General features: G+C 39.7%; 1 protein-coding gene across 5 annotated transcripts in view; it reads left to right on the top strand.

The window, feature by feature from the left end:
- LOC127620210 (protein CBFA2T1) overlaps nucleotides 1–18,653 on the top strand; it is a 95,170-nt gene extending 76,517 nt beyond the window's left edge. For 4 of the 5 annotated variants that reach the window (XM_052093346.1, XM_052093349.1, XM_052093348.1 and 1 more), the window contains 6 exons: nucleotides 1,693–1,943; nucleotides 3,174–3,271; nucleotides 4,077–4,278; nucleotides 4,870–4,938; nucleotides 11,183–11,373; nucleotides 14,728–18,653. In XM_052093346.1, coding sequence (XP_051949306.1) covers nucleotides 1,693–1,943; nucleotides 3,174–3,271; nucleotides 4,077–4,278; nucleotides 4,870–4,938; nucleotides 11,183–11,373; nucleotides 14,728–15,006 — 1,090 coding nt within the window. In that variant the 3' untranslated portion in view covers nucleotides 15,007–18,653. The remainder of the gene's footprint in view (nucleotides 1–1,692; nucleotides 1,944–3,173; nucleotides 3,272–4,076; nucleotides 4,279–4,869; nucleotides 4,939–11,182; nucleotides 11,374–14,727) is intronic. The other variant, XM_052093347.1, reaches the window with a different exon arrangement.
- The last annotated feature ends 6,548 nt before the right edge of the window (nucleotides 18,654–25,201 follow it).

Below are 25,201 nucleotides of genomic sequence, written 5' to 3'. Positions count from 1 at the left end.
GGTATTTTGCAAAAGTGTATAGAATTAGAATTGGTATTAAAATGCATGAGACTGGGGTAAAATAAAGGCAGTTGTGTTTTGGAGGTGTGGGTGGAGGAGAGAGGTTGTTGCTTTGAGGAGCATATGGACGGTGATGGATGCGCATTAGCAACTCATAAAAGCAGCTCATTAGGAAGTTCAGTCTCTTTCAGAGGTTACCAAGGAACACGCACATACACACACACACACACACACATGCACACACTCGAGTACCAGCATCTGTGAACACCTGGACCCATGACACATGAAAGTGAAGTACAGAGCAGTGTGAGAGGGGTTGGGTGCACTGACTGTTGTGTAAAGCACATCTCTTATGGTCATCATGTGTGCTCTTTCAAGACCTCCCTTTACTGACAACACCATACTTGATGGAGGCATTGTAACTGCTTTTGTACTTAGCAAATGAGATGACAGTCTCTTAATGAACCAGGAGTAGTTTCACTCCCGACCCATAGCAGAGAGAAAGTATATTAGAGTAACATTGGGAAGTCTGATTCATTTTAGAGATTCAGTTCATTTGGATGATTCAGTTCAATGAACTTGTTCAACAAACAGTTTGCAGATTCATTTGAGGCATTACTCAGAAGTGTTCCTATTTAGAAGGGTTTCATTTTTGTAGATAAATACATGTGTAGTTATTGCTATATTTTGCAATGTTGATTTAGGTTATAGAGATTGCTTTAAGTGCTTAGATAATATGTTCGTTTGGGCAGTTAAGAAGTGCCTGTGCACCATTTTACGTTTCATTTTTGTGGGAACATGCATGCTTCTTTAAATATTGCAATAGTTCACAATTCTTTCAAATAGGTTTAAAAAAAAACATAAACCATACAACCAAACAATTCACTAATTTATTTGAGTCATCACTCAGAAGTGTTCCCAGAAATCCCCATATGGTAGATACCCATATGTTTCATTTTTGTAGTTTAATATATTTTTAGTTATGTATTTGCTATTTTTGTGCTGTGTTTTCTTTTTAAGTTAAAGAGATTAATTTGAGTGCTTAGAGAATATTATCATTTGGATGATTTATTTAAATGGTTATTAGTCATCACACAAATGTGTTCCCAGAAGTCCCTGTGCAGTATTTTCTGTCAAATTTTTGTAGTAACATACATGCTTATTTAAAAAATATATATAACAAATGTATGTTTTATATTAAGATGTAGAGTTTGCTGTAAATGCTTAGAGAATATGTTTGTTTGGAAGGTTCAAGTCAATTAACTTTTTCAACAAAGAAATTCACAGATTACTTTGAGTCATCACTCACATTTCATTTTTGTAGAATCTAAACCTGTGATGTTTATGGTTTTAATGGTTTACTAACCTCACATTTTTACTCCCAAACCAAGTTCTCACTTTCAGCTGAGTGATTTACAAACAGTTTTCCAAATAGGGCATCACTACATTACAGGCCCTTGCAATCAGAATCAATTATTCTGTTATTATTTTATTTTACTTTAGTAAAAATGTAAATGACATAAATAAAGGTAAATAATAAAAATGATCATTACAGGAAATGTATTTGATTGAGGAAACTGAAAACAAAGACTTGTTTGGAGCTTGAAAAACATGATGGAGATGGCATGAAAAAGGTTTTTCCCTCCTTGTTTCCTTATGTTCCTCACTCTGGATTATTCTCTTTCTTTTCAGAACCAAAGAGAACGGCTTTGAGCGGGAGCCACTCCACCCCGAGCACCCCAGTAAAAGGCCGTGCACTATGAGCCCAGGCCAGCGCTTCAGCCCCTCCAATGGGCTCTCCTACCAGCCCAACGGCCTACAGCACCCTACTCAGCCCCCTCCACAGCACTACCGCCTGGATGATATGGCCATTGCACACCACTACAGAGACTCATACCGCAACCCTAATCACCGTGAGCTCCGCGACCGCCCTCGGCCTCTGGGTAAGAGAGGGCACATTACATAAGTATAATTAATGAAAGTGTTACTCTGCTGTGAATGATTATTTGAGCCGCAGACATGCAATATGAGTTATTTTCTCCTTCGCTGCGGTCGTCAATGGCTTAGATCTTCAAGTTTTAAATAAATATGATATATTTGGAAAGTAATAAAAAAAAGTTTATAGGGCTACTTAACTGAAAAATAAAAATTCTCTCATCATTTACTCACCCTCTTGTTGCATACATGTATGTAGTTTTTTCTCCCGTGGAATACAGGCAAAATGTTAGGGACTGACAGCCTCACTCACTATTCATTTTTATAGTATGAAAAAAAATGCAATGAAAGTTAATTGTGGCTTAGGCTAACATTCTGCCTTAACAGCTCCTTTTTTGTATTTTATGGAATAAATAAAGTCATACAGTTGTTGTTTGGAATAAATGATGTCACAATTTTATTTATTTATTTATTTTTGGGAAGAAAGGGTATTAAATATTATTATTATAATTTGTAAGTATTTATATAAAAATATTATCACTATAAAAATATTGTACATATTATAACAATAAAATAATATATAATAAATATATTATAAAATATCTAATAATTTATATATTCATACATTATATCTTTATAAATGAATAATAAATTAAAATTATATCATGGGGCAAATTCATTTGATTGAGGATAAAAATGCATGTTTTCTGCATGGAAAACATGATTAAGAGGAAAAACACATACAAAGCTGCTTTCTTCATGGCTGTAGTCACCAGCGCCTCAAGTCCTCTCAAGTCTTTTGCGTGCCACTCAGACTCTTAGAAGTTAAATCAGGCAAGCCTCAGTTGGATCAGGAACATAAACTCCTTTAAAAATGATTTGAGGTTTACATAAAACCAATTCACCATAACAGGCTTAAATTTGCTAAAAATACTGAAGCGCATTAGCCGGTGATATATGCACAAGATACGTACGAGCCTGGCAGCTCTGTCTGGTGCGGCATGTAGAGAGGGAGAGAGTGTGCCCGCAGGCAGTTCGGGAAAGCGGAGTGAGCAATGAGAGCGTGTGAGGAATGAAGAGTGTGTGAGTGATGGATGGTGTCAGGAATCTGGTGAGCTATGGCTGTGAAACAGACGGGCACGACACGCCATGAGGGCAAGCAAGAGAAATGGAGAAACCGGGGCCCAAATAGTAACACATTTAACTCTCTCTCTCTCTCTTGCTGTCTTGTGTTTCAGGGATGCACGGCGGCACACGCCAGGAGGAGGTCATAGATCACAGACTCACAGACAGAGAATGGGCAGAAGAGTGGAAGCACCTTGACCATGTAAGAAAAGTAATAACATTTTTATTACTATCCAAAGTTTATGTGTGTTTGTGTGTGCGAGCAAGTGAGAGAGAGAGAGAGAGAGAGAGAGAGAGAGAGAGAGAATATAACATGAAAAGTTTGTTTGCAATTACATTTCTGTGTTTGCATGTTTATTGTCTTAGGAAAGAAAAATCAAAAAGGAGATCTCTGTAATATCTCGATTGTTTCTCCTAGGCAGCCATGAGATTAAATGGGGACTTTCGCTCAAGTCTCCCACTTTTCAGATTTTGCTCCTGAGAAAAACACCCCGGTAATCTCACATGTGTCTTCTCTAGAGTTTCAGAAGAGATCTCATCAATTTCAAAAACGTTGCTCAGATTTTGTTTGAAGTCTGAAGTGAAGTCTGAAGTCTGAAATTAAAAGTCAGATATTTCTAAATAAACTCATTAAACATTTAATGAGAACATTTCTCATTAAATTCTTCCAAATACAAATGATCTGTTGTCTTCATTTTATAACACTATACACTTACTGTATGTCAACAGTGATTTTAATTTCTCCCAAGTTGTTTTTGGACAAATATCTGAGACAAAGTTGATTGTTGAAAGAAACATAACTAAGAACTCCACTGAATACCCTGGAGATGAAGTAATCTTTTTAGAGATATATAAAAAAAATAAAGAGCAATCAATCCCTGACCATTAAAAATTTTCTCTGGGTTGGTATTAGTGTTTTAGTAACTTTAAATATATGAAGTGAGTTCTGTATTTTATATCTATATTGGTTAATTCAGAGCGATTTTGGTCACACTCTATCTTGGTCTCCTCCCCAGCTGCTGAACTGCATCATGGACATGGTGGAGAAGACACGTCGCTCCCTGACGGTGTTGCGGAGGTGCCAGGAGGCTGACCGGGAGGAGCTCAACTACTGGATCCGTCGTTACAGTGATGCAGAGGACCTTAAGAAGACCAGCAGCTCTAGCAGCAGTCAGTCCAGGCAGCAGAGCCCCGCCGGCCCGGAAAACAATGCTTTAGGTACTGTATATAACACACTCAGCATATGCACTGTGTAATTTATTACTGCAGCACAGAATTCAAATAAGATGGGATACATAACAAACTTCCCATGTAAGCACATGTACATAGCCAAAACATCTGTAAAAGCATTTTGTTCTATAATATGCTTATCATTTGTCTACAAAGATCTTAAAAAGAGTAGATTCACAAACATTCTAACAACACGTAAACAATGAACCCTTAGGCTTTTGGGGGGCCAATACCAAATTTAATTGAATAAAAGTGCATACTTTTTTAAATAAAATGTGTAACATTAAAACGAATAAAATGTATCATATTATTCTGATTTTATATACATAATCTATATTTTATCTATAGATTTAATCTATATTTTTAACATTTTATCAACATTTCTTGAAATCTCAGTAGGTTACTTCAAGTACATTTAGGTCACAGGGGTTTGACTAACAAAAAAGTTTGTGAACCCCTGGTCTGCATGAAAACACACTCCTGGCAATGGATGTAATAATTTATGTGGACATTTTTGTTGTACAATTTATTGAGTTTAGTTCATTTTAAATGAAGTAACCTTTCTTCTCTCTCCTCCAGACATCCATAGAGAGCTCCTTCACAGGCCAGCATCTGGATACGTACCTGAAGAGATCTGGAAGAAAGCTGGTTAGCATGCTCTTTATGTCCCATTTTTTAAAACATGCACAAACACACTCAGAAGCACAGGTGGAAAATCAAAGCAAATGTATTCAGACAGAGCACTTTCAAAGCCTGTCTGTAATTTAAAAGCTCTCTGAAATTCAATCAGTCAGTCAGTTAGCTATTTGTATGCAGGACTGCGGAGTCAGCTGAGAACTTGGTTAGTGTCACACCAAACACTGGCATATTGTCAATCTGAGGTCCTAGAATATTCTGTGCATCTTGGTATTGTTGCTTGCTTGGTTCAAAAGGATCATTGCATTATGAGATTTGTAGAAGCCCACAAAGGCCATGTCCATGTCGCCTATTATTTTTTGGTTTTACATTTACATTTATGCATTTGGCAGACGCTTTTATCCAAAGCGACTTACAGTGTACATATTACAGGGACAATCCCCCCGGAACAACCTGGAGTTAAGTGCCTTGCTCAAGGGCACAATGGTGGTGGCTGTGGGATTCGAACCTGCGACCTTCTGATTAACAGCCCTGTGCTTTAGCCACTATGCCACCACCACTCACCGGTTTTGTTGTCTCAAGATCACAACTTTCTTTGTGATCAAGTAATTCCATGTACTGAGGTCACAACTTATTTTTCTTGTGAAAAGTTTTGTGATCTTAACAATATATAGTCTCATCACCACAACATTAGATGGTAGTGGGGGGCTAGCAGGGCATTGCAACGTGGTTGCTAGGGTGTTCTGGGTGGTTGCTAGAGCATTGCTAGGTTTTTTTACTGAAAGTCAAAAGAGCTTACCTTCATATATCTATGATCTTCTCATTCCTTGATATAGCTTGGGTCTGACCTTTAATGTTTATTGCATGTTGTCCAGCAGACAAAATTGTATGTTAATCTGAACTTCCAATAAGCCACACAATTTGAGTTATTCATGTCTATAAATCTAACGATTGCATTAGTTGTAGTAGGCCTAATGTCTGCTTTAGTAAGTAATGAAATGTTTTTTTTTGTTGTTTTTTGCAGAATATTCTTGAGTTCTAGAATGAGCTTTGAAAAGTCTGTTTGTTTTTGTGGAATGTCCTTTGAGTCCTAGAATGAGATTTGAAAAGTTTGTCTGTTTTTGTGTCAAGTTCTTGAATGAGCTTTGAAAATGTTTGTTTTTGCAGAATATTTTTTGAGTTCTAGAACAAGATTTGAAAGGGTTGTTTGTTTATTGTGGAAGTCTTTGAGTCCAGGAATGAGCTTTGAAGTGTTTTTTTGTTTTTGTGGAACATTCTATGAGTTCTAGAATATTCTTTGAGCTCAGCAGTGGTCAGTTCAGTGAGTGGCTTTCACTGGAAGCACCTCTACACATTCCAACAGTAATGTAAGGTCGTAAATAAAGCTCTTTTATTGCTCTGGCTGAACAGGACATATAAGTCCTCCCAGCCTTTACAGCACTTTAGCACTCCTGTCATTAGCTGTGCAACAAGAACTGGCTGGCTCTTCACAGCAAATTTATTTATTTATTTTTTACAGTAGAGGAGCTGTTTAAAGGATGGATAAAGATATTAAAAGGCTTTGTTTAAAGAGCAGCTGATATGTGTGAAATATGACAAGTGATGGATTCTATTATAGCAGATTGTTTACTTTGGCCTCTGCTCACTAATACATGACATATGCATCTGTTAAAGCAGTTTGTCTGTGTGCTCTTACCTAAGGGCTTTATTAGAGCAAACACACCTTTCACCGTGAAAATTGCTACAAAAGATGCTCTTAGACCATTTGTTTCAGATGAGGCATTGCCACCGCAACACATCTGCAGTACCACCCTAAACAAATCACTGCAGATTGAAATTCCATCTGAATAGAGGAATATAAATGAAGTTAAACATATAAGGGAACACGGTGCATTTTCCGTAACCTCAGCCCATCAAGAGGAAGACTCTATGTACCAAACCACAATGGTTTCACAATTCAGTCCAGTCCTGATGAAAATGTCCCTGGCTATAATCCTTTATATTTAAGTCAGGGGAGAAGGGGTTTTGTGGCCGCAACCATCCATGTTTTCATAACAACAGGGTGCTGCACTATCAGGCATAACAGCTTGGTCTATTTCAAATGTTTAAAAAGAATAGTTCACCAAAAAATATTGTTAGAATTTACTCACCCTCATGTTGTTCCAAAACTGTATGACCTACTGTCTTCTATGAAACACAAAAAGAGATGTGAGGCTGAATGTTAACCTCAGTCACCATTTATTTTCATTGCATCTTTGTCCAATGCAATTAAAGTGCTCCATGGAAGAAAGAAAGTCATACAGGTTTAGAACAACATAAGGGTAAGTAAATGATGACAGAATTTTAGCATTTTCATTTTTGGGGGGAACTACTGTTTCCCTTTAAGCCTTGATGGTTACGCAACCCAAGCTAAGAGCAAAATAATGGTGCTTTTTTCACTAAAGATTCAGAATTGCCTCTTAGTAAGTGGCAGCAATGCAATAAGGGGTGAATATCCTTTTTTTAGAAACTTGGGTACAGTAGGTCATGAATATTCAAGCCCTTTTCTTGCACTGTGCCATATTCCGATCTGCATGGGCCTTTGGGGGTGCAATTGAAATGCATAATTTAAATATAAATTGCCCGATTTGCATATGCAATTAGTCAGGCTGCAGCCTTAAACAATGAAAACAAACAAACAAAAAAAATGCCCTACTCTGTTCTTGAGATGAGTTTTCAAGCCAGAAGTGTTTACGGTTAATGGGATAACAATATAAAGAATATAGATAAAGAGTCCAAGGAAATAAATTTCTTCTTCAGATGGAAAAATATCAAGGATTATGTGAAATCTGTCTTGTGCACTACAGTCAAGTTTTTGGTTTGTGGGGCATTTTTGCTTGTTTATTTTTGTTCACAGAAAATAATCTAAAGTCTATTCTAACAATAATGGTGTGTGTTTGTGTGTGTGTGTGTGTGTGTGTGTGTGTGTGTGTGCGCGCGTGCGTGCGTGCGTGTCAGTCCAGTCCCTGAGTATTGAGGAGTCTGATGGCTTGGGGGAAGAAGCTGTTACACAGTCTGGCCGTGAGGGCCCGAATGCTTCAGTACCTCTTGCCAGACAGCAGGAGGGTGAAGAGTTTGTGTGAGGGGTGTGTGGGGTCATCCACAATGCTGGTTGCGTTGCAGATGCAGCGTTTTATATAAATGTCTTTGATGGAGGGAAGAGACCCCTATGATCTTCTCAGCTGTTCTCACTATCCTCTTCAGGGCTTTGTGGTCCGAAACGGTGCAAGTCCCAAACCAGGCAGTGATGCAGCTGCTCAGGATGCTCTCAATAGTCCCTCAAGGAATTTGGTGCTCTTGACAATCTCCACAGAGAAGCCGTCGATGTTCAGCGGAGAGTGTTCACTATGTGCTCTCCTGAAATCAACAACCATCTCTTTTGTTTTGGCCACATTCAGAGACAGGTTGTTGGCTCTACACCAGTCCGTTAGCCGCTGCACCTCCTCTCTGTATGCTGACTCGTCGTTTTTGCTGATGAGACCCACCATGGTCGTGTCATCGGCGAACTTCACTATGTGGTTCGAGCTGTGCATTGCTGCACAGTCGTGAGTCAGCAGAGTGAACAGCAGTGGACTGAGCACACAGTCCTGGGGGGGCCCAGTGTTCAGTGTGGTGGTGGTGGAGATGCTGTTACCAATCCGGACTGACTGAGGTCTTCCAGTCAGGAAGTCCAGGATCCAGTTGCAGAGGGAGGTGTCCAGGCCCAGCAGGTTCAGCTTTCCAATCAGGTGCTGAGGAATGATTGTGTTGAATGCTGAGCTGAAGTCTATGAACAGCATTCGAACGTATGAGTCCTTTTTATCTAGGTGGGTGAGGGCCAGATGGAGGGTGGTGGCGATGGCGTCGTCTGTTGAACAGTTGTGACGATACGCAAACTGCAGTGGGTCTAGAGAGGGGTCGGCTGGGTCTTAATGTGCCTCATGACGACCCTCTCGAAGCACTTCATGATGATGGGTGTGCGTGCGATGGGACGGTAGAGTTTTCCTCACATCAGCCGTGGTAACAGCACCTGGTCGTTGGGAGGAGGGGTGGTCTTCCTCGCCACCACGTTGTTCTGCGCCTCAAACCGAGCGTAAAAGTCATTCAGCGCATCTGGAAGGGAGGCATTTTTGTCACAGCCAACTGATGTTGTCCTGTAGTTGGTGATGGCCTGGATGCCCTGCCACATGCGCCACGTGTCGCCGCTGTCCTGGAAGCGACTATGGATTCTCTGTGCATGTGCGCGCTTTGCTTCCCTGATGGCCCGGGACAGTTTGGCCCTCGATGTTCTTAGGGCTGCCTTGTCACCTGCTCTGAAGGTGGAGTCTCGGGTCCTCAGCAACACACGCACCTCCGCAGTCATCCATGGCTTCTGGTTGAAGCGTGTGGTGATGGTCTTGGAGAAAGTGACATCATCAATGCACTTGCTGATGTAGCTGATCACTGATGCTGTCTATTCCTCCAAGTTGGTAGAGTCACCATATGTTGCAGCCTCCCTGAACTCCTTGTTCCAGTCAGTACACTCCAAACAGTCCTGAAGAGCAGAGATGGCTCCTGCTGGCCAGGTTTTCACCTGCTTCTGGAGCGGTTTTGTGTATCTGACGAGCTGTCTGTATGCTGGAATTAGCATAACAGAGATGTGGTCTGAGTAGAGGAGGTGGGGGCGGGGCTCCACCCGGTAAGCGCCTGGGATGTTTGTGTAAACAAGATCAAGCGTGTTCGCCCCTCGTTGCAAAGTCCAGATACTGATGGAATTTAGGGAGCACTGTTTTGAGATACGCATGGTTGAAATCTCCGGCGACAATAAACAGTCTGTCAGGGTGAGCGTTCTGCAGTTCACTAATAGCCCTATATAGTTCCATAACTTCCATAACATTAGCGCTGGGGGGAATGTAAACTCCAGTTATTATGACTGTGCTGAAATCCTGTGGTAAATAAAAAGTTCTGCATCTAACAGTCACAAGCTCCAACAGCGATGAACAGTAGCTAGAGTCTAGCACAGAGTTCTTGCACCATTCCATGTTGATGTAAACACACAAGCCACAACCGCAAGTCTTACCGCACAGAGCTGCATTTCGGCACGAAACGAGGCGAGCCCATCTAGCTGAATGGTGGCATCCGGAACTCTGTCGCTGAGCCACGTCTCTGTGAAAACAAAGACACAGCAGTCTCTAAACTCACGCTGCATAGTCTGCTGGAGTCAGATGTAGTCTAGTTTATTGTCCAGGGAGCAAACATTTGAGAGCAGGATAGACGGGAGAGCCGGCCAGCTAGGGTTTATTTTTAACATAGCATGGACGCCCGCCCTCTTGCTGCACTTCCGCTTCCTCGCACACCGCTTACGACATCCTCTCCCCGGTCACCGGCATCAGACGACGCCAGCTTCTCCTGCAGATCATCATGCAGCTTGGTTGTTGCATGAATCTTATATTTTAGTAGTGTCTGGCGATGGTAAACACGAACACTGATTGCTCCGATGTCCATGGGCCATAAAAGTCGGGCTAACTAACAACAATAGCACCATTTTGGATCCGGAGCGGCCGCTGCGTGCTACCGCGCGGCCATCTTGGATCATACATAGTAGAAATAGTTTTTAAAATGTGCATTAATTAGCAATTGGGTTACTTTCTCATTAGCCTATTAGATAAAAAATCATATTGTTTTTAACTGATTATTTTAACCTTTGAAACTGAATTGCATGGCCGATAATTGAAATCTTGAATTCAGAGCTTTGGCAAACTTGTCAAAACTTTGTCAAACATGTAATTGACAAACTTAATGTTTTACATGTTTTTTACTTAAATTTTAAGTTATTTCTGCTCCATTAACATCACCAAACAGAATTGTACAAATAATGATTGTTTTCAAAAAGGTTTCCCGAACACTCCCCCTGTCTTCTATTGGTCAAACAAATGCCCCAACTCACACCATTGATTGATCCAAAGTTGCTGTGTTAAACTGGTCAGACTGCTCAAACACATAGCAATATTTTGATTGTGCCTCAGAGCAGCCGTGTTTACACTTTTCAGGGAATCAACATATAAATGGCTTACTTATTGTTGTCTCTGCATATGCAAGAAAATATGAAACACTGGAAAACAAATTACACATTTGACCTTTAAATAAAAACCATTTCATTTAGATAAATTCTCATTGTTAGGTTACCTGACAAAAAAATAAAAAATAAAATAAATTACCATGTGGGAGGCTTGTAAATTCATTGTAGCCTTTCTTTCAGAAGAGGCTGTTAATGAAGTGAAGAGGCAGGCCATGTCTGAGCTGCAGAAAGCCGTGTCAGAGGCTGAGCGCAAGGCTCATGAGATGATCAGCACTGAGCGAGCCAAGATGGAACGCACAGTGGCCGAGGCCAAAAGACAAGCAGCGGAGGATGCGCTATCAGTCATCAACCAGCAGGAGGACTCTAGTGAGGTAACAGCTTGTATGCTTACTGCATTATATTACTGAACAGCTGTAACATTCATACACTCTACATTGATTCATTTGGATGGTAATATATTCCATTTATTATTATTGTTTTGGATTACATATTGTCTTGGGGTTTGGTGGATTTTCTTTATTTTATTTTAAAATATACAGCAGCCCCAACAACGCTTAAGTCACACAGTAAAATGTATGAATGTCATTGCATAAAATAACTAAATATAAAAATTAGTGGGATTTGCAAACAAAGTTATGCTAAAGAGCTTTACTCAGAACCAGTGGTGGGGCGTGCATTAAAAGTCTAAGCCTTCAGTGTGATTTATGCCATTAAGAAAACACAGTTTCACAATGATTAAGACACCCATTGTCTTTGGGCATCATACATTATGTCGCAGCTAACTAGTATTATCAATTGACATTTATAAACATGTCCATGCATGAAAGCCAGAACTTGAAATGACACATAATGCTCAAGGAAGCCTAATTTTAACTGCAGCATGACTGTTTTGTGAAATGAACTTCACCCGAACAGACATTCATATATCATGATTTTTCTTATGAATCTACCAAGGAGGTCTATAATACCTGGAAAAAATCTATCTAATAATATTTACGATTTAAATTTCATTTTGTCAGGGTACACGGTTATGCTGTGTTCCATTCAAGTTGGATGTGGGATATTCATACTTGATATCTCCCACCATAAATACATTCCATTTCCCGTTATTGAGAACTGCAATGCTTCTGTTAGCTTAACAGGGGTTTCACTCTCATTAGCGATGTCTCCTAGCAACCCAACTGATAAACAATGCTGCAGCGCTAGCATTTGTGCTAAAGGTGTATGATTATCAAAAGAGATTATAATGTTTTATACACCTGTTTCTGTAGGCGTTTTTTAAACAAGCTTTAAAATATAATGTAATGTGGAAACTAACTCATTTATCGATATTACTTAATAAAGTGAATGTTTATCACTTACTTTGTATATCTCGGAGTTTAAAATTTCTGCATAAGCCTACAAGTTGTAATTCTGACTTAAAGATGCATTTCATTGCACTTTTCCTAGTAGGAAGTTGTAAAATCCGACTTTCCGAGTTGAATGGAGCGCAGCACTACTTTTCAAAACTTGATCTGATAATGAATGCTCAAGCAGCCTTGTTTACACTTAGAGAACTCCTGATGTTGCTATAACAATGCAAAAAGCACTTACCTATTTACTTTGGAGTGAAAATCAGTCCTCCTTTCCTGTTCAATTAATCAATCGCACAATCATTCAGAACATCTCGTGTTTTTAAATCCATAAGTATCTCTTTCTCAGTGGTGATGTGGCAGTGATGATAGCTGACTCGTCAGACAGCTTGATTTTACGCTTTACGCTCTTGAATTATGTCCATCACTCAAAGTGTGATTGCGTCACTCAAGATCACACCCACCAAGAACAAATTAATCAATCTGATTGGCTGATGAATCTGAAAATCTGAATTTAGTTGCTCATTCATTTGGACTGTCGAGAGATTCTGAAGAAATTCTGAAGACCTGATGGGGTGGATCTCAAACTCACTCTCTACTTCAGGCAGTGATTTGTGAAACAGTTATCGCACCTTGCATCAAGGAATATATTCTGACTGGATAAACTTTTCATTTTCCCTATTTGTTTGTAGATTAATTAAGAGTGGAAAGTGATTAAAAATACATAGGCAAAAAGATGATTGAGAATGAAAGGATGAAAATTATTTATTTATTTGGCATGTTAGGTCAGCAGAGAAGGGTTGGCCCTGAGAATTCACCACTGCTCAGAACTACTTAAACTTCCATAATTACTTTTAACAAACTGGTTTCAAGTTAATACTTAGTTGACGTATTAAGTAATTTCACACGGGTGTCCAAACCACAAGTCTGACTAAAAGAAAGAGTCAAAATACTTTTTTATCTTAATTCTGAAGTTATTTATTATTTAAAATCTAACAAACTTTTTTTGTGGCATAGTTGCTTGGTTCGGTATTTTCCTATCTAATGCAATGACGTTCATACATTTACTGTGTACAGGTGTGGTTTAAGTGTCAAAATGCTTTTGTGGCCACTGAACATGTCCATTCCATTTATGTTAACATATCTTGATTTAGTACGTTTGGTTGTTTTATTCCTGTAGCATATTCTTATCTCCTTAAACTCTATCCTAAGGAAAACACAGAGAATGAATGAAAATATGAAAAGAACAGGGGGAAGAGAAAGGGTGTCCCAGATAATTCCTCATGCAGGCCGGTGCCATGTGGAGCAGAGGAATAGCATTGCATTTATCACCTCAGGCAGAGACGTGCTTTTCCTTTAAATGAAACATGTGGACAGTTAAGGTGGTACTGATTTGGATGAGGGAAATTGGGAAGGGAGCGCAGATTGTCTGTGCACCACGGGGGGACGGCTTGTTTAATCAGTTAGCAGAGAAATGCGGCACGCATCTGAGTTTAATTGCACGAGCCATGTTTATGCACACGTCTCCCCGGAGGATTGCGTCGGTAGCCGTTTTTAACTCCGGCTTCCCGTCTCATGGTACACATTCAGGACTTCGCGATAATTGCTCTTATTTGGCCTGGAGACAAACACAAAGAGGCCACAGTGGTAACTTGAGTGTATGTGTGATCTTTGAACGTTTTGGAGTTAACCTGTTACAAATGTGTTCTCACATAGCGCCATGTGGAGCTCAGTAAAATGACTCCATTTAATGTTACTTTTCCCCAGCTAGCTCATTATTTCCATGTTTTGAAAGCAGAGGTATCCAAAGAGAAATAAACCAGAATTCTCTATTTAGACTTGAAATCAAATGGGAAATGTTTGCTGCTAATAAGCCGAGACTTTCTCTTGGTTGTCTCAAAGGTCTGTACATCTATTGTTTCTTAATTGTGAAAATTCCCATGGAAACGAGCACACAGATTGAGAGAGAGAACTGTTTGGAGTCTTGAAAAATAAATGTGACTGGGGTGACATTTTGGCAAAGTGATATTACGTGGCTCTTTTTCGCATATTGCGACAATTGTGAAGTGAAATGTCCACTGAGTGGTGCTAAAAGCGTTTAAAAAAATTATAATTACAAAATAGATTTTTACAAGTTTTTTAGGTTATTGCTCTAATGAGTTTTAAATCAAGAAAACCTACCTACCTCCCTACCTTAAACCTAAACCTAACCAAAAGTGTCATAAAAAGCTAGTTTCACATCAGAAAACGCAGTTGATGAAGCTATTGGTGTTTCTATGACACTTTTGATGCACATGTCGACTCAAGTGATCTTCAGTGGGTGATTGTTTTAATTATTTTTGTACCTTAAACCTCCCCCATTTTTCTGTGCAGAGTTGCTGGAATTGCGGGCGCAAGGCGAGCGAGACCTGCAGCGGGTGCAACACAGCGCGTTACTGTGGTTCCTTCTGCCAGCACAAGGACTGGGAAAAGCACCACCACGTATGTGGCCAGACTCTTCAGGCGCAGCAGCAGGGTGAGACCCCTGCCACTGTCAGCTCCTCAGCGACCCCCAGCAGTGGCACCGGCAGCCCTGTGGATACGCCCTCCACCGCCACTCCCCGCTCGGCCACGCCCGGCACGCCCTCCACCATAGAGACCACGCCGCGCTAGAACAGATGCTTAAGCCTACCAGAGACTGACTCACCTGCCTCACTCGCTCAAAAATACTGATGCTGGCAAAGAAAGAAGTATTTAGAGCGATCACCCACAGGAAGTCCATATCAGGTCATATTGACTTGCCATGATAGAGAACGCAAATATATTCTTTGTTTTTAAATGCTTATTGTTCTTTGTTGTTACTTCAGCTATTATCGATTACTGTTGGTTATGTTGTTTATTGTTGTGGCTCTCGTACATTCTTGTAAATACGATGAAAAAAGAAATGGAGTAGACAGCTGAGACCTCTCGATGAGTCTTGTTAGGTTCTCTAAGCTCCTTATACATGCTATTGACCTCATTAAAAGACACTTTATCAAACAACAAAACCAAGGAAATACTTCATACAAACAGATGTAAGCAAAGACACAAAATATGATTCCTTGTAAAGACAAAAAATAGTTGTTGCGAAAAAAAACATGCCATGAAGGGCATCTGTGTTGGACATAGTGGAGTAGACAATGGACGAACTCTGCAGACCTTCAGCGCAGAATGCAGATGTGCAGATGCTTATCCCTCTTGCTTTATTTTTATTTATTTTTATCATACTTCTGCAACATAATATCCAGGTCATTGAGTCTGAGAAATACAAAGCCGTTTCTCTGAGGAATGTAAAGGGCAAGGAGGAAAGTGAGCCTGCCTTTGTTGGACATTGAGTACCACACGACATAATGAAGGATGCGCTCTGAGCCCGGATCCCCAATGCACTCCATCAGCTCCCAAAAAGGAAGTGTAGTCATCAGCCTACCAGAGCAGGACTGTCAGAGCCTCACTATGACAGCCGCTGAAATTATCCATAAATCAAAGGCGAGTTCCTCGCCATTGGAGCCAGTTTGAGATAGCCTACCTATCTCAAACTCTGCCATCAATTCTTGTTATTTGCTTCTTTTTTCCCCCTACTTGATCTCATTGTGTTAAACACTCATGTCCTGTGCCGTCACCAATGGTTATTTATTGTATATGTGCTGGACAATTGTAACAATGCATAATAGTTTAAACCACAGTGACAACTTTCTAGACTTTCTAGGTGCAACAACATATTTTCTCTTGTTTTCTCTCTTTCTCTCTCACACGCTCTTGCAAGCTGCTTTTCTATAGGTATGTGTTTGTGGTAGTCTCCTTGTAGTTTTCAAAGAAGAAGGCAAATGCTTTTTTTCCCCATTGTCCTCAGAAGAATACAAACGCTATCTCTCAGAGCTGCTACTTCATTCCCATTCAGATCTTTTTCTGAGATCTAGCATGTTACATGGAATGCTAACATAAATGTGTTTGTACATGGGACGTACATAAATGTATTTGCACTGTCATGGTTTCTCACGGCATGCTTTTTTTCATGTTTTTCCCGTAGGGAGCCTCACTTCATGGGTTATCTTTGGAGTGCTTCGTTACATGTCTGTGATTTTCATTTCTTGTAAAAAATTGAAAAAAAAAAATTTGAAAAAAAAAAAGAAGAAAATGGAAAAAATACAAAACAGAGGTATCACTATCTGCTTTTGTTAACATTTTTTCTAAAGATAATGGCAAAAAGTCATAACTTTTGCTTTGAATAGTTAAGGATAGTGCATGCACATGCATACTGAACGCTATGGTATATGCTGTTTTTGTTTTATACAGAAAATTTGAAAAATGTACAAAAAAGACTAAGAAACTAACTTTCCAAATGCAGAGGTTACAAACAGACAGCTTTAACACCGCAGAGCACCAGGATACACAGTATTACAAATGAATTAACATGGAAGACAGCCAAAGACAGACACGAAGGACCAAAACCTGACAAAAGATATTCACTCAAATGCATTCTTGTTTTATTTAAGTGTTTATCAGGGGAAGCCACATTGAGCAATGTTTCCATTTGAAAACCTTTAATTCTCCCCTGTCCAGAGCCAATACCAGCCCTGTTCAGCTCATAGGGAGGAGAAGCCACCTAAAAACCATGTAGCAGTTCCTGTTGAAAGACGGTTCACGTATGAATGATTTGGTCTTGAAGGATTGAGCAATAATCGAAGGTGGATCTGATATCTCGATCCTTCAGGGCAAGGTTTTCTGTGAAGTATATTTTACGACAATTTCATCTTTGTTTTGTTTTCTTTACGTACCATTCTTCGAAAGAATGTCACCCCAAAATGCTGTACTCAGAATAGCCCAGTCGAAGCTGTTCGTGTTCATAAACAATGCATAACCAAACCTTCTGCTCATGATATAAAGCCATCTAAGATAGAAACAAATGTGTTGTTTCTAAAACTATTGTTAACAAACTAAACAAAACAACCTTGTCAATGTTTAAGAGAAAGAGGGGACTAAATGAGCACTTAGCTACAGACTTACGGCTCACAATTCCCAAACCATGGTGCTAAACACTGCACATTTGACCACTTAGGATGCTATGGTTAAATAAGAAAAAAAAAGAAAAAAAAAAAAAAGGTGTAAGACACCTGTCTACAACTCCACAGAACCTGCCAGCTAAGCTGTCTTGAAACACTAGTGTACTATTTTTGAAAAATGTATACAATTAGTGTAGTGAGTTTGATCAGGGCAACCTGAATAAAATAAGCATGGGCAAAGCATTAAGAAACTCAATAAAGGCTCTTTCTCCTCTTTTCCCACTACTAGTACGTCTGTTTTGCTACAATCTTTTTCCTCGGTGGCAAAAAGTCTCACTCTACCTCTGACAGCATGTTAGGAGCACCAGTCGCTGAGCGGACACTGGTCTAGTCAAACCAAATGGGCACAAGAGAACAGGACTTTAACCCAAAGGTAAAAGCTCATACAGCTGCAAACCATATCACTACTTGGTAACAATGCAGACCTCATGAGAAAATAAAAAAAACGGAATTAATATAATACGTAAGATAAAAAAGCGGGGAAAAAAAAATTTACATTCCTTTAAGTTTGTCGCTTGTACAAGATCATTTTGAGTGTCACAACTCTAATTTAAAAAAATTATATGATGATGATGATGATGATGATGATTTTAGAGAGTTGACTCCATTTGACACACTATAATTCAATTAATTGTCAAAGATGAGACGTGATATATTCCTATTGCCATCTTCTTCTCCTACACCCCCTTTTCCTCGGTTCTGAGACCTTCTTGGCTGTTTAATGTCATTAAGGTTCATGTTTATGGGGGATTCATGCAGAACATGAGCAAAAAGGAACAGCTGATGAATTTGAGCTTGCCTCTTGTTCTTGCATTTCCAGTTTGTAAAGTGAATAAAACTTTGGGATTATAAAGGGACAGTGTAAGCACAAAGTGAAATTAATTGTGTGGGTTGGGTGTAGGGAAGGGCAGTCATAGGCTTCTTTGAAATCTTTATTGTGAAAATAAAACTCATGAAAGTCGTTGTGCAATACTAAACTGAAACGTGAACCACAGGTTAAAGGTGTGGACTGGGAGGGTGTGGTCTCTATCACACTTTTTCAGTATTCTCTAGGGTTTTTTGAGTCTACAATGTCAGAACTGTGGTTTCTTGTTTAATCTGTTTTCTTTATTTTATTCTCTCCTTTTTGGGGGCTGTAGTACATGATCTGTCAGTCTGTGAATCTTTGCAGTATGATTCTTGTATTGTTGTTCTCTTTACTGTGTAATAAATATGTTCATACCTGCATTGGTGACAGTTAATTTGTTGTTATTGCAGAAACTTAAAAAAAAAAATCCAGTGAAGGAAAAAAACCTCTGCCCATTTGTTGAATTAGGTTACCTACAGTCATGGAAGATTTATGGAAATTAAGAACATTTTAAATCAAGTCTTTAACCCAAAATGATAAATTTCTGTAATCATATTTCCCCTCTTATTCCTTTCAAAATCCGAATGCATTTCCTTCCTATGTGGAACACCAAGAAATTTTTTTAAGATGAATGTCCAAGCTGCTCTTTTCCATATGATGAAACTGAAAGGTGACTTTGATTGTCAAGCAAGATTTTCAGTAAATAATCGGCTTTAGGGTATTATTTACACAAAGCTATCATATAGCTTCAGTAGACTTGAAATATTGTCCATGAGTCATATGGATGACTTGTTGAATTGTTTTTTGTTTTGTTTAGTTTTTTCTTTTTGGTCTGCATCCACTTTAATTGTATGAAAGAGAGTAGCATATTTTTTTTTTTTACTTCTTTTGTGTTCCAGAAGTCATATGGGTTTGGAACAACATAAGGGTTAGTAAATAATGGCAGAATTGTCATCTTTGATTGAACTATCCTTTTCAAAATCATGCATATTTCAGCATTGTAAGCTCAATTAATTCTGATCTGCTTTAACCACAAATGTGGCCGGAACTAAAACTCGGTTCTGGGTAGTAACTAGATCACAAAAGTACATTTACATTTATGCATTTGGCAGACGCTTTTATCCAAAGCGACTTACAGTGCACTTATTATAGGGACAATCCCCCCGGAGCAACCTGGAGTTAAGTGCCTTGCTCAAGGACACAATGGTGGTGGCCATGGGGATCAAACCAGCGACCTTCTGATAACAGTTATGTGCTTTAGCCCACTATGCCACCACCACTCCAAAAGTACTTGTAATTAGATTCGATTACATTTTAAAATACTCAAAATTGGATTACAGTTACTTACTTTGAATAACATGATTACATATTAATCTGGCGACTGTATTAATATATTATATATTTTAATACTTTATAATTTATTGATCCCTCTAATTCTTCTTTTAGAATATTTAAAATGGGGGGGCTGGAATTGCATACACAGACCTGATTCGAGCCATCATCTAGGTGGCTATAATTACACTGAAGAAAGAGCGGTAATCCACATCAAGTCAGACACACATCATGCGATGCACTTGAACACTTTATCAGTGAGGTTACCTCACATACCATTGGATGTTTACCATTGGATGTTTCGGTCTTTCAATATCAGACACCCTCACATTTTACATTTACATTTATGCATTTGGCAGACGCTTTTATCTAAAGCGACTTACAGAGCCCTTATTACAGGGACAATCACCCCGGAACAACCTGGAGTTAAGTGTCTTGCTCAAGGACACAATGGTGGTGGCTGTGGGGATCGAACCAGCGACCTTCTGATTACCAGATTACCAGTTATGTGCTATAGACCACTACACCATCACCACTCCAGGCAACCCTGCCAGGGTTTATCAGGCCCCAGCTTGTGTGCAGATGGCTTCCTCTAACCGGTCTTCCCTGGCCACAGTTAATTACAGCAGAAACACATGCCAAGATACTTCAGACACCAGCACCATATCTGGCTTGTGTGGCGTGAGTTTCGTGACTGCGATGGTATCTGGGAACTTTAGCTGTCTCCCAAGGTTAACCGTCAACTTCCAGTCCCGTCTTGTGGGTAGGAGCCATGCTGGTTGCTTTGGCTGCACTTGCGGCATCTCAGCCTCCCTTACAAAGGCAATCATCTGCTTCACCACTCCCTGTTTACTCTGAGTGAGACCTGTATAGATGCCATCAGCTATTGCCTTCAGGACCTGGTCTTGGCGCTAGCGATAGCATCCCTCACCTAGGGCCTTCGGGCAGCTGCTAAGTATATGCTCTAACGATCCCATCCTCTGACACAGAGGGCATACTGGTGTCTCTGCCATGCCCCAGCAGAAGAGGTTGGATGGGCTAGTATGATGTAAACTGAATTAATCAGGAACTTGATGTGGTGAGGCTCAGCCTTCCAGATCTCTGACCATGTGACCCTCCTTTGAAATGGCCTGCTCCCACCTCATCCATGCTCTCTGTTGCCATATCCCAGCAGTCCTAGATGCATGCAATTTCTCCTCACCCCCTCTCTCCTCCTCCTGGATCAGTCTGCGCCTTTCTTTGCCTTGCGCTTGGTGCAATATTGGCCTTGGGTTGCTACCAAGTGTTGCCTGCCCCGATGCCACTTTTCACACCAGCAGGGAGTGCTGCAGTCGTGCTTCTGTCTGGTTGACAGCATCCTCTGCCCTCTATTTCCTCCCTGTTCTCACCTCTGTGCCCGCCATTGCTTCCTTGTTGTCTTAAGCATGAAGTATTGTAGCGCCTCTATTGAACAGGATACCTGTTCAAGCATCTGAAGGGGATCGGTAACTTGTTCCTCTGTCCATACAGGGCAATGCTACACATGCTTTTGGGTAATTCCAGCCACATGCACAGGAAATGGCTGGCTCTCCTTTCCAGGCCCTCCACAGTTCTAAGTGGGACTTCATAGACCAGCAGGGGCCATAGGAGTTGCCATACTGGTAAATCCAGGCTTTGAAATTGCCTGGAAGCCCTGATTTATCCACTGCTGTCAACCATCATTTATCTCAGCCCTGGTCAACTGCAGTGAAGCTGTGTTCTTCAGTGTGCAAGGGGTTTCTTCACAACTGAAGGAATTTGGACACCTCTGAGGAAGTAGTGAAACTCATCTGTCATTTTCGCTGTCCTCACAATCAGGGAGCTGGATTTTGCTGGCTAAATCCATGCCCAGGTGATGAGAGTTTCAAGACCTTTAAGGATCCAGCTGGATCCAGTTACCGATGTCATTGTCACCACTGACTGAGGTACTTAACCTCCCCCTCTCCCCTGGGCACCCCTGGGGTATATTTCTGCATACATAAATGCTGAACAGATTGCATTAGTGTAGTAAAGTTAGTTTTAGTTTTGTGAATTGCTTTTGTACTTGACTTTTTTTTTATTTACATGTGACAATAATGTTCATGATGCACCATTTTACAAATAAAACTGATCTGTTACCACACATGGATGCCATTTGTAAATAAAAAAAATTGTAAGAACATTTTAAGTGCTGTTTTTCACACAGAAACAGACACACACACACACACATACAAAAACATTATATATGTATGTATGGGCTGACACCATCAGCACTCGGACGCTTCACTGTGTGTATCACTCTGCTTGTGTTCTTCTTCCTAAAAAAGTGCAAGAGCAGTGCATATGTGTTAAGAGCTAACATCTATTTGTTTTACATTATATATGTTAGTGAGCAGGTGGTGGCAAAAGATAATTTTTGTGTGTAATATGAGCCAGTTGGTGACGTGAATGTAAATTGTTTACATAGAACAGCGCTCTGTGATCGCTCGTATTACTACTACACTACTAAAGCTAGGAAATAGCTTTAAATGGCTTTAAACTAACAACTTCAGCATTAAGGCTCATCACAGCTAAGAGACACAACAGACTGATTGATTACAGAACTGGTGCTTATCTCTTACCAGAATTTCCACATTGGATACATACTGTTTAAAACGGTGGAGAACATTGCGGTTTCTATAGGGAATAACTCTTTTTGGTCTCTAGCGGGTGAGGCTTCTCAGACAGATAAACAGCAGCACAAGGCCCGCAAGTACAGTACAGCACCGTGAGAGTGTTACCCACAAGGACAGTTTATTTTGAACAAGAGGGGCGAACGGTTACGGAATTTAACGTGGGAGTACAATACCAAACTGATGCGAAATGAAAGAAGCAGATAGCCTATGTGCATGTGATGGTGCGCTGAACTGGATGGTGGGAAAAAATATAATGTTCAGTAAAAAGTCAAAAGAAAATTGCAATGTATGTAATTGTAACTATATCAGCTATTATTAATAAAACATGGGAACTCGTTGCGTGGGCATTTTTTGGCCCCATATTTTGAATTTCGGGGATATTTTTGTCAATTTCGGTGGCATTTTTGCTCAGAGTCCCCGCACTATTGGCATTGTATCTTTCTAAGGTATTTAAAAGTTTGTATTAAAAATATAGTAGCAATTAAACAAGATATCCCCACATATACTGTATGTCAAACTACATTGTGTTAATGTTTGACACAGTTAAAACATTGCATACCTTAAAAACAAGTGAAGTTTTATCAGTAATTAAACGTGTTCAGACGGTTCCCTCGTACCTGAATAAACGGCTCCTTTCCAGAATAAAATGAAATATGCAGAAAATCACAGTATTACATTTCTTGTATAGTGACAGGGCAGAAAGTCTTGAAGAAGCTAAAGAAGAGAGGACACCGGCGGCAGTTTATGCACGCTTGATGCTGTACCCTGCGGGCTTCTGTCATGCCGCGCACAATGCATTTCTGTTTATAAAAACATTTAGCGCTTATAACTTTCTTCTTCCCAAAAATTCTGAATTATTATGTATTTTTTTTGTACTTTGTAATTGTGGTGAAAGATTATTGTAGTGAAGTTGAATACTTCATTTTCAATCAACTCAAGTAAAAGTACTATTATTTATTTATACTTAAAAAAGTCAAAAATGTGACAGATTTACTCAAGTACTTTAACGATAGTAGTTGTAATTAAATTATTTCTACCTATGAAATATACATATATCAATTCTCATATTTTGATCCATTAAGTACTGTAAGTTTGCTTTAATGCATTTAAGCAGTATTAGATTATCCTATTAAATGCATGTGATATCAAATAAATAAGAATTAGGTTAGAAGTAACTCAAAAGTAATTTAAATCAATCAGATCATTTGTAATCAGTAACAGATAAAAATTTAGAAGGAATCGACCAAGCACTGGCAAAACTATTCTCAGTAACACAGACATATTATTAAAGGTTGAGTAAATTGTGATTTGCTATGTATGTATGCATGAATCAAGAAAAGCTTTAAGTGAAATTAGGTTTTGAAAGGCCATTTCAAAGGCCTTCTATACTCAAAATCAGTGGCCTTGGAAATTAAAGAGTGAATTCTCTTTCTGAAAGGAAGCTATTAGAGTGCAAGGTCTTTATTTAAAGTGTCACTTAATTCCTGTGTCCCCATTTTACATTTTACCTAATGTTGAAATGTTAATATGTCCAAAATTCAGCCCACTTCCTCCTGCAATGTGACAGCAACATTGACAAGGCAACACATTTAGTACAGCAATTACCTTCATCCTGACCGAAAGACTTTATAAATGCAACGTTTAGATGCTGTGGCCCCACACCACTAAAATTGACCCTCTGATTCGACGATCACTCAGCTGCGAAAACACTTTATAAACTCGTATGCCAAAGATCTGTCTTTTGTGAACCTCTTTTGCACCTTATCTCCTTTTAGAACCATTTAAGAGATCATTAAGCTAAGAATGAGTTAAAATACTCTGATATTCCCAGCATTTACCACCATCCACATTTTGGCTTTGCTTTTTTCTTAGCATTTTTATTAAGTGGCAAGAATTGTCAAACCCTCAATTAAGCGAGGTCTAGAGAACTGTTCTCCACTGATAGCAATACAAATGGACTTTCTTAAAGAGATAAAAACAGCTGTCTCTTTTATTTGAATGCCTCACCTTTCCACTCTCCATTAATTGGGTCTTTGATCACAGGCAGAGGTGCAGAGTGCCTGATAAGAAAAAGGTTATTAGTAAAGTAGCCTGGAGGACGAAGTCGCGTCGTAGTGCGGGCTGCACGAGATGAGATAAGCCGGTAATGCTGGCATGTGCATGTGGTTGTGAGTGATAGGGCTGCCGTCTGGTTCTGGAATGCTCGCAGAAGGAAAGGAGCAATACTCCGAGAGACAATATCTATTGCAGGATATAAATTCGGTTTGCGGGGATGGAACGCGGGATTAAACTCCATAAAGAGTTCACCTCTAAATGGTTTACATTTTTTGCCTCTAAATCAAACTGTCGCAGAATTTCACAGTGCTTTTTTTTAACCCAATATGTCATGAGGAACATTACTGTAGGCCCACAGTGACGGAGGACAAAATAACATTCTGCCTTTGAGAGTTAAGCGAGAGGGTCTGTTTGATGTACAGTCGAGCTAAATTTAAGGATTTAAATCTGATATAATATAAGCCTGTTTTTATGTTCCCATGTCCACAAACGAGGCGCTGAGTGATTCGAAACACCTCGTTCAGGAATCTTCGAGGGAAAAAAGAACTCTTGTAAAAGGTTTTTTTTTTCTTCCTCCAACATCAGAGGAATACAACTAGGGGATACGAGAGCATATTAGGGCCGTTATGGTGTGGGGAAAGTGACTCTATGGAGAAAACATTTTTTTATTAAATTACAAAACACAAGGTTATCTTTCCCAAGCACATGCCTCACTGCCCTGGGCCTGGATAATCTGTTAATACCATTCAACCAAAATGACATTATTAAGGAAGTGGAGTAGCGCATCTCCACCCAGGCCTGAATGATGCATGTAGCCGACCCTCGATTATTCTAGACAGAGGATGTGGGCCATGATGTGGAGA

This window comes from Xyrauchen texanus, chromosome 26 (assembly GCF_025860055.1).
Source record: "Xyrauchen texanus isolate HMW12.3.18 chromosome 26, RBS_HiC_50CHRs, whole genome shotgun sequence".
NCBI lineage: Eukaryota > Metazoa > Chordata > Actinopteri > Cypriniformes > Catostomidae > Xyrauchen > Xyrauchen texanus.
This window is presented reverse-complemented; position numbering and strand designations above follow the sequence as displayed.